At 39.2% G+C, this 17,753-nt stretch overlaps 1 protein-coding gene across 1 annotated transcript; it reads left to right on the top strand.

Moving 5' to 3' along the window:
- Positions 1 to 14,039: 14,039 nt before the first annotated feature.
- LOC107817360 (FCS-Like Zinc finger 1-like) lies at positions 14,040 to 15,804 on the top strand. Its single transcript, XM_016643165.2, has 2 exons — positions 14,040 to 14,498; positions 15,147 to 15,804. The coding sequence occupies exons 1-2, from the start codon at positions 14,113 to 14,115 to the stop codon at positions 15,331 to 15,333; spliced, it is 573 nt and encodes a 190-aa protein (XP_016498651.1). The 5' UTR covers positions 14,040 to 14,112; the 3' UTR covers positions 15,334 to 15,804.
- The last annotated feature ends 1,949 nt before the right edge of the window (positions 15,805 to 17,753 follow it).

Raw genomic sequence — 17,753 nt, 5'->3', positions numbered from 1 at the left:
CCACGCGCGTCATCATTACGCACCTTCCCATGACAGCGTCTGGTTGCTTGCCGCTTTGGTTTTAGCGCCATTGGCAGTCTTCCGCTTCGATTCTCATACCATCCAACCCTATAAATAGATGAAGGTTTTGTTTTTCAGGAACTTTTAGTCATTTCCTCCCTTGTGTATGTATTGCTTCCTTTGGTCATCTTTTTCAGTTCTTTAGCTTAGTTTCGGTAACTCTGCTTCTCGTCTTTCCGTTTAGTCACCGTTACTCATTCTAGGTTTACCAGCACACCCTTTATTACCAAGATGACCCGAACCCACCGTGCACGTGATGAGGTTTCCGATGCCACGCCGTTGTCTATGGCACCTCCTTCCGGTAGCGAGGATGTAACGCTTGAGGAAGGAGATAGTTTCCCCACCATAGAAGAGATACTCCCCAGAAACCCAATGTCCAGGAACAATTTCCACAAGGAGCATGTCCCTTCCCCCGTTCCGGTGATCTCTGAGACCGGTCCAACTCACATAAATGAACTCCGGTCTACGTATAATATTCCTCCTCATGTCGAGATGGTTCTAGTTGGGTGGGACCTTGCGGAGGTCCACAGACTGGGATACTGTGCTTTTCATGTGTATCCTTTTGTGATTTGTCATACCCTCCCTCTTCTTCCATTGGTGGAGGAGTTCTGCCGTTTCTACAAAGTCTGCCCGACGCAGCTATCTCCATATACGTATAAGATATTTCCGGTGCTGACGAAGTACGCAAAGTTGGTTGGGTGTGATGTTGACATTTACCATCATTTACATTTATTTTCCCCGAGTTTTCATAGGGGTACCATGATACATTTACAACATCATGGGACCAGGGGGTTGGTGTTTGGAACGGATGATAGGGCAAGCCGAAAGTTTTGGCATAAATATTTCTTCATCAAAATGGAGCACTTGGTGTCGGACCCCGCTGGATTTCCAGAGCAGTGGAATCATAACTGTAAGTGTTGGTGGTGTACGCTTGTTGTTTACTTTCGTTACTTCTAATTTTTATTTACTCGTGGCTTTTCTACGCAGCTGAGAGGCATGCACCCTTTCCCGTCATCGACATCGAGGATTGGGTAGCTAGTTTGTTACCTCACGCGGTGGGGACTCGAGATTGGCCCGCCTTCCTTAAACGTTTTGGGCCAAAAGTTTCGTCTGGTAAGTGTTCCTTTCGTTCTGACCTTTGTTCGTTTGCCATCGTTTATTGATACGACCTATTTGTGGTGATACGTCGTAGGACTTCCAAGAAGAGGGCTCCAGTCCCGGCAATTTTCCAGGCCGTCGCATCGGCGGTGATGCAATTTTCCCTTTCTAAGTCCATCCGAGTGGATCGTACTCAAACTGTGCCAATAAGGGACTCTCCTCATGACGTCGTTATACGGGATGAGATCTCCTCTCGGACCATCTACCACTTTGTGGATGATCCTTCCAATGGGGACGAATCACTATCGAGGAAAAGGAGGAGGGTGGAGCTGGGGAAGGTCGTCGCCACCGACCTTGAAAAGAAAAGAGTTGTTGCTTCGGGAGTGGCATCCTCGTCTAGGTCAGGCACATGAGCCATTTTTATGACGGATGCCATTTTGGTGGGGAGGTCCCCTAGGGCCGAATGGGTATGTCAAGGTAGGGGATCTGTACGATCTGCTAAGGGTGGTGCATCGTCTGCTGTTGGAGGGGGTGGAGTGGTGCATGCCGAGGACGATGGTTCAGGTTCAGACGTCGATCCCAAAGATGTGCGAGCTTTCTTAGAGCGACATACTCGTGTGGAAGTGAGGACAGAGGGTCCTGACCGACACATAGCCATCCCCGTGGATTACGATTTGTTGGCGAATTTCTAGCAGGCAGTGTCGGCGTTTGCCCTTTATGCGCTGCTTCCGAGAATACGACGCTTAAGGCGATGAGTGATGCAGATCTATCGTGGAGTATTTCCGGCAGGGCTTTGCGAGTAAGTGTTTTCTCTCTTCTTTTTGTTCTTGATATTGTTTTGTATACTTGATCCATTAAAGCTGGCTTTCTTTCCTCTTCATGTTAGACCCTCATCATGGAGATTGAGCGCAATCGGAGGGATAAGTGGAAGATGGCCGTTTTTGGGACAAGTGGACTCCAAATACAAGGAGGACCGCACCAAGCATCGTGCGTTGTCCGATGTCCTTACTCAGGACAATGATTTTAGTTGTTCCGTGACAGGCTTAAGCAGAAGGAAAAAGAGTTTGTGCAAAATGTTGAAGAGCTGAAAGAGAGGGACGAAGAGCTGATAAAGGCCATTGCCCGATGTAGTGAACTTGAGGCGGCCCTTAAGTCCAAGGAGGATGAGTTTGAGGTGAGCAAGAGGGTGATGGCCGAGAACACCGACCTTCAAGCAAGGATGGCCACCTTAACTGCTGAGCTTGATCGAAGGGAGGCGGAGGTTGTCGATCTGAGCGGCGAGCTGAGTGTTAAGGTTGATGGATTGGCTCGTGCTGAGAAGGGTAGGGCGACTGCCCATCTCTGAGGTAGCAGCTTTGAAAGACGCCATTCGCGTTTGTAGATCTGAACGGGACAATGAGATGGAGACGTCCGCGCTCAAGTTAGCGAGGTTTGAAGAACGTATCCAAGATTTGGAGGCAGAGTTGTCTGTGCTGAACGAACAAGTTATTGCTTTGAAGGCGGAGGAACTGTGATGGCAGTCGCAGTCCTCTATGTTTCATGCTTCGGCTGATCCCATCTTGCCGCTTGAATTATATGAGATGTGGGTCCACGCCGAGGCTCAACTTGACGTGTACAAGTCCCTGCAAGCCAAAGGGAAGGTTTTCGAGGCAGAATTTTGGGATGTGTGTGTTAAAGCACGTGCAGCTCGTGAGGCTTGTGGTTACGACCCCGGTACGCCTGATGGGGACGATGTTGATGATGATGATACGGATAGGCTCTCCTCTGATTCTTGGTATAATGAAGAGTATACCACTGGGATGATGTGGCGTAGGATTTTGTTGTATTCATTTTTTGCTTTGCTATTTTTGAGAGGGCGTCCTTGTGCCTTTTGTAAGAAAAACTTTTACAATGTATCCAGTTGTAATGGACCAATTACTTTTTGCTATGTACCTCCGAATTATTATTTTTGTTTGTTGCGAGGGGGTCTCCGATTTTTCAGCCTTGTGTGGTGTTTTGTTGTAGACGACCGCAGATTTTAGTAACTTGAACAAGGTTGTATAAAGTAGTTAGGGTGACATCGAATATCAAGTAATTCGAACAACATCGACGATTAGACGATTAGGATGAGGTTCTTTTGGCAAAGGTCTTCTGCCGTAGGGGAGCAATTTCGAGTTGGTCAAAATGTTAATCCGTTGTAATTCGAGGGAGGTCGAATATTAAATGATTCGAGCGAGGTCAAATTTTTCATTTGGCGATGGCCTTTTACTGTAGGGGTGTTATTTCGAGTTGGTCGAAGTGTTAACCCATTGTAATTTGAGCGAGGTCGAAAATTAAATGATTCGAGCGAGGTCGAATTTTTCATTTGGCGATAGCCCTTAGCCGTAGGGGTGTTATTTCGAGTTGGTCGAAGTGTTAACCCGTTGTAAACTGAGCGAGGCCAAATTTTTCATTTGGTAATGGACCTTGGCCGTAGGGGTGTTATTTCGAGTTGGTCGAAATCTTAACCCATTGTAATTTGAACGAGGTCGAATGTTAAATGATTCGAGCGAGGTCAAATTTTTCATTTTGCGATGGCCTTTAGCCGTAGGGGTGTTATTTCGAGTTGGTCGAAATGTTAACCCGTTTTAATTCGAATGAGGTCGAATGCTAAATAATTTGAGCGAGGTCGAATTTTTCATTTGGCGATGGCCTCTGGCTGTATGGGAGTTATTTCGCATTGGTCGAAATGTTAACCCAATGTAATTCGAACGCGGTCGAATGTTAGATTGCAAAAGAATGATGGAGAGTAAAATGTTGCTTTATTTCATTTGCTGGAGTATTGTACATGTTGATTTCATATATAATATTGTAGCTTCCCTGTATCTAGTCCCTTCATCGTTTGACCTGAAGAGCTCGCCGGCAGGCGGGGCGATGAATTATACTTTGAACTTCGAGACGTCCCCTTCATCGCCTCGTTAAAAACCACCCCAAGAAAACCCAATTGGGAAAAAACCCAGGTGAGGGAAAAAAAGTACGACTCGAGGGGCGTCATATTCAGAAGTTGAAGTATTTGAGATGGGCGACGTTCTAGTTATTTTGTAGTTTTTCTTCCATTGTTTCAAATTTGAATGCCCATTTGCTTGCTACCGCTGTTATTTTGTACGGCCCGTACCAATTGGTTCCCAGTTTTCCTTCTTTTGGATCTTTGGTTGCTTGTGTGTTGGCCTTGAGGACACAGTCCCCGACTTTTAGCGGTCGTATTTTGGCCTTCTTATTGTAGTACCTTTCCACTTGTTGTTTCTGGGCTACCATCCTTACATGAGCCATGTCTCTTTGTTCTTCTACTTCGTCAAGGTCTTGTTTCTTGTTCTCATCGTTGTTCGACCCGCTTTCATTGGAGTATCTCAAGCTAGGTTCTCCAACCTCAACGGGTATAACGACATCAGTCCCATAGACTAATAAATATGGCGTTTCGCCTGTGCTTGTTTTTGGCATGGTGTGGTAGGCCCATTATATCTCTGGTAGCAGTTCCGGCCATAGCCCTTTAGCGTCTTCAAGATTTTTCTTTAGGATATTCAATATTATTTTGTTGGAGGATTCGGCTTAACTGTTACAAGCGGGATGGTATGGCATGGAGAGTATTCGTTTGATGCGCAATTTTCGAAGAACTCGGTCGCCTTTTTTTTGTGAACTGAGGTCTATTATCGCAGCTGATTTCTTTGGGGCTGCCGAAGCGACATATGATGTTTTTACGTATAAATATGATGACTTTTTGTTTGCGTATTTGGGCGAACGCACTTGCTTCCACCCATTTGGAAAAGTAGTCAGTTATAACTAAAAGGAAACGTGTCTTACCTCGCCCGACTGGGAGGGGTCCGACGATATCCATTCCCCATTTGATGAACGACCATGGTGAAGTAACGGAGTGAAGGAGTTCGCCCGCTTGGTGTATCATGGGTGTGTACTTCTGCCACTACTCGCCTCTTTTGATGTAATATGCGGCTTCCTTTTTCATAATGGGCCAGTAGTACCCTTCCCGAATGAGGCATCTAACGAGGGCTTGGTTGCCTGTATGGGCACCGCAGTGTCCCTCGTGTACTTCTTCGAGCACGACTCTTGTTTGTTTGGGCCCTAGGCACTTTGCTAGGGGGCCGCCGAACGTTCTTTTGTAAAGGTCGTGATTTATGAGGTTGTACATGGCCGCCTGCATTCGAAGCTTTTTGGCTTCTTTTTTGTCTTGTGGGAGTGTTCCTTCCTGCAAATATGTTATGATGCAACTGCGCCAATCCCCAGTCAAGTTTATATAATATACCTCAGTTTGGTCTATTGCCGAGTGGAGGAGGGTGATCACGTTCTCCTTGGTGATATTTTTGGTTGTTGCTGCTAGTTTGGCGAGGCCATCTGTTTTGATGTTTTGCGCCCGGAGTATCTAGTCGAGTCGGCATTCATCGAATTCTGGTTGTAGCTTATGGATTTATGCCCGGTATTTTCGTAGCGTTTGCTGCTTGATTTGGAAAGTCCCAATAACTTGGTTAACGATGAGCTGTGAGTCGCATCTGAGGACGACTCGTCGTGCACCATATTTGAGGGCCAGTTTCAGCCCTGCAATTATAGCCTCATATTCGGCCTCGTTGTTAGTCATTTCAGGACACTGTATGGATTGGCAAATCACTTCGCCTGTTAGGACATTAAGTACAAGTCCCAGTCCAGACCCCGACGCATTAGATGCTTCGTCGATGTAGAGGACCCAGAGGTTGGGTTGCCTAGGGGAGGTGCGGAGTGCTTCCTGCTCGACCTCGGACGATATTTCTACACTGTGTGCTCGCTCAATTCTATGGCCCATTTGGCCAATCTTCCCGACTGTTTGGGTTTATGCAGGATGCTTCAGAGGGGGAAAGTCGTCACCACTGATATGGGGTGTAATTGAAAATATGGTCTAAGCTTCCGTGAAGCTATAACCAATGCCAAAGATAGTTTTTCGAGGTGGGGATACCTCGTTTCGGCGTCAACCAACATTTTGTTGATATAACAAATCGTAGATTGCGTACCTTTATTTTTGCGGACCAAAACTGCGCTTACCACGACTTCTGACACGGCTAGGTAGATCAGGAGGCGTTCGCCGGGATCTGCCTTAGTGAGTAGTGGGGGAGAGGACAAGTATGCTTTTAGTTTTCTCAGGGCATCGATGCAATTTGAATTCTACTGGAGCCCGTTGTCTTTCTTCAGCACATTAAAAAATTTATGGCATCTATCGGATGACCGTGAGATGAACCTCGATAGGGCGACTATCCGGCCAGTCAGTTTTTGTACCTGTTTTTTACTGGTTAATATTTTGGGTATTCCTTCGATGGCCTTGATCTGATCTAGATTGACCTCGATGCCTCTTTGTGATACCAAGAAACAGAGGAATTTGCTAGAGGTTATGCCGAAGGCGCATTTTGGGGGATTTAGCTTCATTCCATATCGTCTTAATATGCCGAAAGCCTCTGTAAGGTGGTCGATGTGGTCATCTTTCCTTTTGGATTTGACCAATATGTCGTTGATGTAAACCTCCATTGTTTTGCCAAGTTGGTCTTTAAACATTTTGGTGACCAACTTTGATACGTGGCCCCTACATTCTTTAACCCGAACGACATGACTTTCTAGCAATACGTCCCCTTATGGGTGATGAAAGTAGTTTCTCCTGGTCTTCCTCCTCCATGAGGATTTGGTTGCAACCCGAGTAGGCATCCAGAAAGTTTAGTAGTTCGTGCCCTACTATTGCATCGATAAGTTGGTCGATATGAGGCAATGGAAAGAGTCTTTCAGGCAGGCCTTGTTCAGGTCCGTGAAATCTACGCACATCCGCTATTTCTCGTTTTTCTTCTTTACCATGACCACATTTGCGACCCATTGGGCATATATTGATTCTCGGATAGAACCGTTGGCGAGCAGTTTATCAACTTCAACGCTGACAGCCTCGTTGATTGTGGCATTGAACTTTCTCCTTATTTGCTGCACCAGTGGATAGAGCGGGTCGACATTCAGCTTATGCGTAGTGATATCTTTTGGAATGCCTAGCATATCTGAATGGGAGAAGGCAAACAGGTCGGCATTGTCAGTTAAGAATTTATGAAATATACCCGATTTTAAGAGATTGTGTCCGATATAAGCCTTCTTTGTGCTGTCATTGTTGTCTAGTTAGACATGATCGAGATCTTCTATTGTCGACTTAACGGCCTCCACGATGTCGGGATCCTTGATAACATCTGTTTGTGCATTGGATTTGGTTCTGGCATTGCTAATTTCTATGCTTTTGCGTTCGTTCTCTTTAGTTGATGGGTGTGTGTGCAATCTTGAGCAATGCGGTAGCATTTTTGCGCAGTGCGTTATTCGCCTTGGATGTTAAATATTCCCCATGGGGTAGGGAACTTGATTACTTGATAGAGGATTGACGGGTTGGCCCGCATGGCGTGTATCCACGGCACCCTGTGATGACGTTGTAGGTCGTATCTTGGTCCATGATATAAAACGTTGTTTCTAAGGTGACTCCTCCGGCTAGAACGAGTAGTATTATTTCTCCTGAAGTTCGCTCAGCTGTATTATTAAAGCCCGTTAGTGTTATGCAACGTGGTATTATCTTATCTTCGAGTCTCATCTGTACAAGGACTCAAGGGTGGATAATACACATGCCGTTTCCGTCGTCCACCATTATTTTTTTCACATCAGTATCTGAAATACGTAAAGCAATAACAAGAGCATCATAATAAGGGAAAGACAAACCATCGGTATCTGACTTATCCAAAACAATACTATATTTGAGGTCATCATACTGTTCGTGAGTGATCGACCGCTTGAGTTTGTGTGAAGTGATGAATTTCACATGGTTGATTGATGCCCCGTCGCCTCCATCGATGATCATTTAGATAATGCGGGCAGGGGATGGGGGCTTTGGAGGCCCCTGTGGTTGTTCGCGTCCGCGAGCTAAATTGGCTCACCCTCGGTCGCTCATTAGTTCCCTCAGGGGTCCCTCAGCATTCTCACTACCTCCTGCCGCAGACCTATGCAATCTTCGGTCTTGTGACCCCGCTCCTGGTGAAATTCACAGAGAGCGTTCGACTTCCGAGTATTTGGATCGGATTTCATCTTTTGTGTCCATTGTACCTTTGTGTCGAGCTTTTCTAGCGCGTACACTATTTCTAAAGGGGAAACACAAAAATTGTGTGCAAATAAGAGTGAAGGTATACCTCTTTCATTTTGCTGAGTCCCTGTGAGATGGGGCAGACCATCCGTGTGCCGAGCTGGTGGTGGGACGGTTGTTCTGATGTAGGGATGATGTTATTCTCGGCCGAGACGGGGACCCAATTGATCCTTTCGACTGTCGTTACGACGATCCTTCTTTGATTTTGCTTGAACTGATGTGAGTTATTGGATCGGACCGTTGAGGTCGTCCTCATTAGCTCTGACCTCGGCGTAGTAGGCATTGTGGATTTCTTCCCATGTGGTGGGAGGATATTTTATGAGTCTTCTCAGTAGTTTTCTGGTTGCTATCGAACCATTCCTGCTCAACCCATTCTGGAAGGCCGCTACCGCCATCCCCTCTGACACATTTGGTAGGCTCATTCTCACCCTATTAAACCGGGCGAGGAATTCCCTAAGTCCCTTGCCAGGCGATTGCCTAACGGTGAATATATCATTCACCCTGGCTTCCGCCTTTTTAGCCCCTGCGTGAGCGGTGACAAACTTGTCCGCCATTTCCTCGAAAGTCGCTATTGACCGCGCCGGCAGTTGGGAGTACCAGGTTAGGGCTCTCCCCATTAGGGTTTTGCCTAATTTCAGTAGCACTGACGGTACTTGCTCCTTTGAAAGGTCATTGCCCTTTACCACTGTGGCATAGTGAACGATATGATCTTCTGGGTCCGTAGTGCAATCATATATCTTCAGATATGGTGGCATTTTGAAGGTTTTTGGGATGGCATGGGGGGCTGCTCCTTCGCTGTACGGTTGTTCGACGAATCGACCAGCGTCTCGTTTCGGTAATAACTTTGGGGAGCCCGGTATTTTGTCGACCCTTTCTTGATGTTCCTTCATCTGATCACGAAACGCCTTATTTTCGTTTTCCATTTCTTCCATTTTCTTCAGAATGACTGTGAGTGCGTCATTACCTGCATCAACAGTGGCATGAGTGTTACGTGTTTGGGGGCGTCCTGTTTGCTAGTGTTTGTCATGATATCTATGTGTGTAGCATCTCTGTTCTCCTTTGGGACGAGTTTATCGAGTATGTTGTTCAGAGTTCTTGTTAGCCACTCTTCCAGTAGTCTTTTTATTACTGATGGTGCTTCCTCTATTGTTGACGTGGAGGCTCCCTTTTCGCGTGAAGCAGTTATGCTTTCGTGGGGGGAGGCGAAGCACTCCGTTTGGGTGTAGCATTCGGTGTCGCGTTTTCATCGTTTTCCCTGCCATCTTCATTGCTTGTGTTCAAGATGTTGGTAGCGACACCTGCTATCGTTTTCAACCTCGCATCTTCTTTTCCTGCCATTTTTAGTGGTGCAAACAAGGAAGAGATGTATTTTTTTATGATCTAGAAAGAATTATAGTTTCAACTAGAGAACTCCCCACAGACGGCGCCAAATTATTTGAGCAAATAATTGCCAAATAATTTCTCGATCAAATGGAATGAAATTCTACTATAATGAGAACGGTTTAAAAGCGGTAAGTGATATACTCGACGCGTAATGATTAGCAAAATATATAATAACCTGAAAATGCAATGAATGCAAGAAATAATAATGGTCAAAATATAAAGGGGCTGTCACACAATAATTGTGTGATTGTATGCCTCCTCTTTCTGATGACGTGAAACGAAATGCAGCCGATATGAATGTGGAATCCAGAGATTTATGGATGAAAGTTAAACAATATGTGCTTGAGTAAAGTGAATAAGACAATTCTTTTGTATATTCTTCTCTCCTTTTTACAATGTGTTCTCTCTTCTTTCAAATGGCAGCCCCTTTTTTGTTTACTAACTCCTCCTATTTATAAGGGATATTCTCCCAAAAAATTCTAAAAAGTACAAAATAAAGAATATTCAAAAGGCATATTCTTCCTGTCTATTTCTAAGTTTAGACTACCGTTACTCTCTTATTTCGGCTGCCCGCTCTTGGTCGTCGTCCTTTATCACAACGACCATCAGTCGTTGAAATAGTTGTTTACAAAAATGCTCTCCATATTCTCTAGCTTTAAAGGACTTTAAGTACAATTTTATCTTTAACCATACTAATGCAAACTTTAATAGCTTTGATATTACTAATGCCATAGTTTTCTATACATTACTTATACATAGGATAATACCAAGAATAATATATAACCAATACAAGTATTAATTATATATGAGTTAAAAAAATATACCAACTAAAATATTAATAATGTATAAAAATAATGATTTCATTATTTTTTCTAATATCTCCTGCCAAAACATCCCTCCCTCTGTATGTAGTATGTTTGATTATTACAATTTAATATTTTAGAGATTTTTTTCTGATTTGCTAGAGCAAACCGCCTCTAAAAGTTCCCTTCTTTTTTTAACCAAGGCAACAAGACGAATTTGAAGGCACAAATGAACTTTTACGGATTGTTTGGTAAGATGTATTTGAAAAAATAATGTATGCATTAACTTTTGATATTATTAATTTTTTGTTTGGTACATCTTTTAATTTATGTATTACTAATGTAATTATTAGTTATGCAACCTATTTAGTATTATTTTATGTATAACTAATACATAGCAAATTATGGTATTAGAAATATCAAGGCTATTAATGCATATATTATCATGATTAAAGATAAAATTATCTTAAAACCCCTTAAAGTTAAAAAATATGAAGGGTATTTTTATGAATAATTAATTTTCTTAAAAATTATGTAATGTATTGTAATTAATAATGCATCACACTAAATAGCAGATAAGAAATAATCACTGTATAACTAATACTTACATTATTAATTCAGACTTGACGGTTTGTGAAAGTAGAGGCAATAGTTTAAAAATCTCATTTATTTATCATGTCTCCACAATGATGATGATCGATGGGTTTTGACAGGAAGAGTTAGGTCCCACAGCTAGCAAAATGGGCCCCATAGCTGATGTTTTCTATGGTTGATTCCGGGGCCCACACAACTTGGAGTCTTTGAGCAAAATAGCTGTGAAATGGAAGAAAACGACAAAAGAATCTGGCGAAAAGTGTTAAAACTACGGTGACGTTATCGAAACGGGTTCGTTTTGAGTGACGCGTAACTTAGTGGGCTTTTTTTTTCAAACAGAGGCCGTGGTGTGGTGTGGGTGCATCATGCATGACTTCCACGTACGGATTCGTTTCCTCTTGTCTTTCCATATTCTCATTGAATGCACGTGAATCAAACGCTCCTCATTTTGTTTTTTGAAAATTATTTGGATTTTCTTCTTTATTTATTTTCGAGGTGGGTATTTAATAATGGAGGAGTATTTTTCTGCTATTCTGCGGAATTGACTTGTGCACTAAGTAAAGGAGTAAAGACCAGTGCGGTGGGCAGGAAATGTCACGTCTCTAGGCTAGACTAAAAGTTGTTGATCATTTATAGGCATTTATTTATGCAAAAATTGAGTTAACCTTTTTAGAAAAGAATTTAAGTTTACAAGCATCACAATGTAAGGATTTACATGATGGTCACAAAATGTGTCGAATAAGGAATTGCGCAAGGTCTTTTGACTTATGTTACAAATAGTAATATTTTTCGTCGAATATTCGTGAAGTCTAATTAATTTAAATTCGCATAGAAAAATCAGATTCTTTTGGAGGAGTTGATCCTCACAGTAAGCTCGGAGTTACCATATTATAGACGAAAAATACCCAGAAAATATCCATCATAGGGCATAGGTAGAGGAGAGTAATGTAATAGGAATATTAGTAAGAGGGTGACATGGTTTAAAATTGACGCGCAAATAATGGGGAGTGGAGTTGGTGCTTGGCTTTTTGTGGTATTAATTTTATTTAACATTAAAACTTTTTGAACATTAGAAAGCCCAAGCATATCATGTGCAGTTAGGTTGGGAGTGTGCCACGGGTCGAACAGGACCCTACCTAAGTCCAGTTCCAATCACTTTATTTCTCCTTCCTCTCTTATTTGAGTTAGAAAATATTTATATAATTAGACTATTTTTAAATAATTACATACAAGAATTAACAATTAATTTACTATTACAAAATAAACTTTAGTATTACTTCTAAGGGTGTTCATTTTTCGGTTTGGTCCGATTTTTTTTAAAAATAAACCAAACTAAGTAAGTCGATTTTTCAAATATTGAAACCAAACCAATTAAGTCGATTTTTGTTGTTTTTTAATTTTTTCAGTTATTTATCAGTTTTTTCTTAAATATGACACATACACTACCAAACACATATTCCGGCGACTACATTTTCAACGTAACACTATCAAATCAATTGCTCTTTGAGAAATCTATCATTTACCAAGATATATTGATAATAATTGAATCAAATAGTGATGAATAATTTAATTACTCAATTAAAAATCGATTATTTTTAACATAAAATAAATTCTTGTACTTAACAAAAGAAAAACTACCAATCAAACTAGAATGTAAATGCAAAGAATTAGATTATTATAATGGCAAAGAACTAGATAAAAAATACAAATGACTAGTATGTACCATAAAATTTTAGAAACTTTATATAAAAATATCCATATATATAGGTGTAATAATAAATTTAAATAGCTACTTTTATAATTGGTTTGGTTCGTTTTTTTTAATTATTTTTTTATTAAAACCAAAACCAAACCAAATTTGATCGGTTTTAAAATTCAAAACCAAACCAAATCTAATAAGTATCGATTTTTTTGATATGTTTGATTTGATTTTCGATTTGGTTCAATTTTTCGAGTTTTTATGAACACCCCTAATTACTTCAATTCTCTTTCCTGGGACCTTTACTTCCCTTTTAACCTGGCTAATAAAAGTAAATATAGCTAATTGTATGCCATAGTCTTTCATCTTCTATTTTACTTTTTTGAAAAATTATCGATACTAAGCCTCCTATTTAAAAATAATGATTCATCGTGAATTTGCAAAAGTTTATAAGTTCTTACAATTTTTTTTTTAAAAGACTGTGAGGTGTGTTTTATTCAAACTCTAAAACAAATGTCACTTTTTCTTTTCATGAAAATTAACTTTTTATACACGCCATCAACGGTAAAGAACAAGTTGTTTGGTTGGAAAAACAAGTATTTCTGAATTAATCTAGATTAATTATTCTGAGATTATTATTTTTATAGGAATAAAAATAATATTAAATATAAAATAAATCCATTTTAAATTTATTCTCGTAAAGATGTAATAAAAGGACAGATTCCAAGAGTCCGTTGGACATAAGAAATTTTTCACTTTTTTATGAATTTTTTTTTCACTTTTTTACAATTCTTTATGTCCAAACGTCCACTAAGGGTAAAATATATGACCACCAAAGGATGTGATGCAAAAGATGAGACTGCTCCTTCCTTAAGCAGAGGTCTCGAGTTCGATTCCTGGGTATGGAAAAATTCTTAGTAGTGAGTGCTTCTCCCGAGTAGGGCCCTACGCGGCACGAATCCGAATATAATCGGGCTCCAATACATGTACCGGACATCGGATGGAAAACAAAAAAAAATATATGAAAATATTAAAGAATAAGTATTAATAAATAATAAACAAAATGATGCAAGGGGCCAGGAAGTGTCGAGATACAAGAAATTCTCAAGCCAATAGATTCACTTGCACAGAATCCTGAACCCCTGCAATGGTTTACACTTCTAGTCCCTTCCCCCTCTCCCCCCCGGCCCAAACCCCCTCCTAAATCTCCCCCCTACCCTCCAACCCCTTTAAACCCCCAACAACTTCTTTTATAACCTTACCAATTCTCCACCTCAATTACTCCAAATCCCACTTCCCCTCTTCTCTTCTCTCTTTTCACAAACCCTCAAAAAATGGAGTCACCATCAACAAGAAGAAGACCATGTTTCATTGAAGAAGATGATGGTTTAGTCTCTTTAGCTGAAACTGAAGCTGGATTTTCAGGAAACAACAATAATCAGAACCATCCTAATAATAAGAACTATAACCAATATCCAGTGATTTCAAGGCCACTTTATTATACAGTTTCACCTAGAAGAAACAGTTTAAGGAATCTCTCTTCTTTTTCTTCTTCTTCATCATCTTCTTCTAATTCCATGTCTTCTCCAAGATCTGTTGTTACTGCTGCTGGAAAGTACTATGATGGTAGATTTGATGAACCCCAACAACAATATTTCTTGGATGCTTGTTTCCTTTGCAAGAAACGCCTGGCTGATAACTGTGACATCTTCATGTACAGGTTTGTTTTCTATTTTTTCAAACTTTTAATGCATAATATTGTTTATTCCTTTATATTGGGAAATTGGGTTCCTTTAAATTCATGTTTTCTTTTATTTTTGCTTTAAAGATTCGATTTTTACTCTAGAAATGGTACTAATAGATGCTAAATTTTTGTTTTCTCTTTGAATATAGGGTTCCTTTAGATTCATGTTTTCTTTTATTTTTGCTTTAAAGATCTGATTTTTACTCAGGAAATGATAGTAATATATGCTACATGTTTGTTTTCTCTTTATATATGAATATGGGGTTCCTTTAAATTCATGTTTTCTTTTATTTTTGCTTAAAAATCCGTTTTTTACTCGAGATATGATAATAATATTTGCTAAATTTTTGTTTTCTCTTTATATTGGAATACGGGGTTCCTTTTAATTCAAGTTCCCATTTTTACTCGGAAAATTGTTGCAACATATGCTAAGCATATTTCTTCATATTCTAGTATGCAAGATCTAATTTTTATTCAAGAAATGGGACATTCTATGGTTTACAAGATTGATATAGTTTATATATTGCTTCTAGAACAGAGGATTGGCTGTTGGGCTTTGATTGCTATATTAGGTGTGGGGTGTCAGTACTGATTGTGATTGTGATTGTGATTTGTGTATTGCAGAGGGGACACTCCATTCTGTAGTGAAGAGTGCAGACAACAACAGATAGAAATGGATGAAGCTAAAGAGAAAAAATTGAACATATCTTCCATTAAAGCCATGAGAAAAAAGGACCAGAACAAATCCACTTCCCCCAACAAATCTTCAGAAGATTACCCTTTCAGACCTGGAACTGTTGCTGCTGCTTGAACAAATTAAAATGGATCTTCTTTGAGAAATTTTCAAGAATGTTCATCTACCACAAAATCTATAAATAGCAAAGAAAATATTATATTAAAAAAGAAAAAGGAAAAAAAGGTGGGATGGAGATGAAGAAGAAAGAATATACAGAAGAGTTTTCTTTTTTATTTTATTTTTTATGTTTTGGTTTATGAAAAGTAACTAGTAATGCTCTCTGAAAAAGTGGAAAAGAGTGATGGCTCTTTTTTTTTAGGGTTTGCCCCAAAGTTTTTTGGTGCCCCTTTTGGGGTTTCTCTTGGGTTTTTCACTGTGGAATGAGAAGCAATAACAAGGAAAGTTCTCCTTTCACTATTGACTGAGTCTGCTTTTCCATTTTTTTCTTGATTTTTTTTTTTGGGGTTGATTGTATATTTGTGTTTCTGTTTTGAAACTGATGTATGCATTCATTAGAACATGGATAAAAAAATTGTGAAGGCAAAACAGATCCTTCTTATTGAGTTGCATTATTTGATGCTTTTCATCATCTGCAAAAGAATTTTCACAATTAGATTAATTAACATATTGATAATGCATTAAACTATCTCAGCTTGAAAACATTGTGGGCAACTTGTTAAAATAGTTCAAATTAATTTCAGTGTAAATTCTTTTTTTTTCCGGGTCGGAGTCAAGTACTCCCTTTGTTCATAAATTGCCTATTTTTTCAGAATATTGAACAAGTGAAAGAGAACGGACGGGTATAGTTCAATTTAATATCATAGACCATTTGTCTTTAGTCCGCAGTGTCAGCTGATTCTATTCCGTACTGGAGAAGATGAAGTAGTTTGAATTTATTTGTTTCTATTAATATTGTTTTGTTTTATTATTTACCTAATATCTTGACATTGGTGTAAGAATATGATTAAATTGCACACATGAAACTGATTGTACGGCCCATTCTATTCATGGGGGGTGAAAGTAGTTTTCTTAATTTTCTTTTAACAAAAAAAGAAATATAAGCTTTTGGTAATTGAATGAAAGTACATGTTTAATCTGGTAAAGATGTGTTGTTCTCTGATAGGTCATTTGGTTAGAATACGATTTATATCGGTATAAGTTATATTGAGATAAATTATGCTGGGATTATTGTTTATTAATTGTTTGGTATGTTGTATTAAGAATGACAATTGCATAATTTTTAAGAAGACAATATAAGTTATATCAGTGCTAATTATTTCACCTTCTATAAGGTATAAGTTATCTCAGTATTAAAATTAACACCGAAATAACTTATATTTGATTTGCTAATCAAACAGAGTATTAAAGCGATATTAAATTTTTATACCACAATTATACCTTATTATACCTCGTACCAAATGACCATGAAAAGTGAAAAATAGTGATGGATCTTTTTTTTGGCGTTTGCCCAAGTATTTGGGTGCTCCTTTTTGGGTGTTATTTTCTTACTGTGGAAATGAAAAGAAATGACAAGGAAAGATTTCGTTCACAAATTGAGCGCTCTGAATCTGATGTGTGTGTCCATTCCAAGAATAGAGAATTATAAGAAAATACACATGACCTTACATCATAACAAAAAATGATCTAAATTTTTAATTTTTATCTTACCTAACCCATATTGTACATATTTTGAAAGTATTAATAAATTCAAAATCTGTGTTCTTATAACCATTGCTTCTAAAAATTATGGAGTTAAATCTCACAACTATTGCTTTCACTCTCTCTTCTTCTTACATCTTCTACATATGCTTTAAGGGGTCGTGTATTTTTTGCTTCTCCCCTGTTGCAATGTAAGAAAATTGAAGAGTAGAAGTCCACCATTGAAGGTCATTCAAAACTTTGCTTTCGAAAATAGGATTTTTTGAGTTTGTTAGTTGTTTGGATTGGGTGTTGTTCCAATTGATTGAAAATATCAAAAGGAGTTCAAAATTTAAATATGAAGTGATTTGGAGTAGATTTGAGCAAGATTTGAGTATAAAGTTCAGAAAAAAACGCAAGGTATAAAACGAAGCTAGTTTTTTTTATAATCTTGTATAATAGTGTATATGAGTGTATAAACACTCTTATACACTATTATACACTTTTATACACCTTTATACAAGCATCTGTAGACGAACTTCTTCTACGATTTTCAGTTACAATTCTTGTTCAAAACTAATCCAAATCTCCATTAAATGACTTCAAATTTTATATACAACCTCCTTATACTATTTCTAATAAGTCTAAATAACACTCACTCTAAATTTCTCACAAAATCAAATTCGAAATTTAAACCCACATATTTTAGCTTGTTAAAAATCTAATTTTCGCCACTCAAATGGATTTGGTTTGTTGAACTAATATTTGAGTCGCAGTTACTGATTCAAAAATTAACTTAAAAGCTTGAGCAATCTTTTTTAAAAATTAAATAGCAATTTCAAAAATTTATTGGAGTT

The sequence above is a fragment of the Nicotiana tabacum genome, chromosome 1, assembly GCF_000715075.1.
Source record: "Nicotiana tabacum cultivar K326 chromosome 1, ASM71507v2, whole genome shotgun sequence".
Lineage (NCBI taxonomy): Eukaryota > Viridiplantae > Streptophyta > Magnoliopsida > Solanales > Solanaceae > Nicotiana > Nicotiana tabacum.
Note: the sequence above shows the minus strand (reverse complement) of the source record. Positions and strands in the feature narration are given on the sequence as shown.

Coding starts and splice junctions, on each gene's coding strand:
- LOC107817360 (XM_016643165.2), top strand. CDS start 14,113: ATGGAGTCACCATCAACAAGAAGAAGACCATGTTTCATTGAAGAAGAT. Junction 14,499..15,146: donor TGTGACATCTTCATGTACAG/GTTTGTTTTCTA, acceptor TGTGTATTGCAG/AGGGGACACTCCATTCTGTA.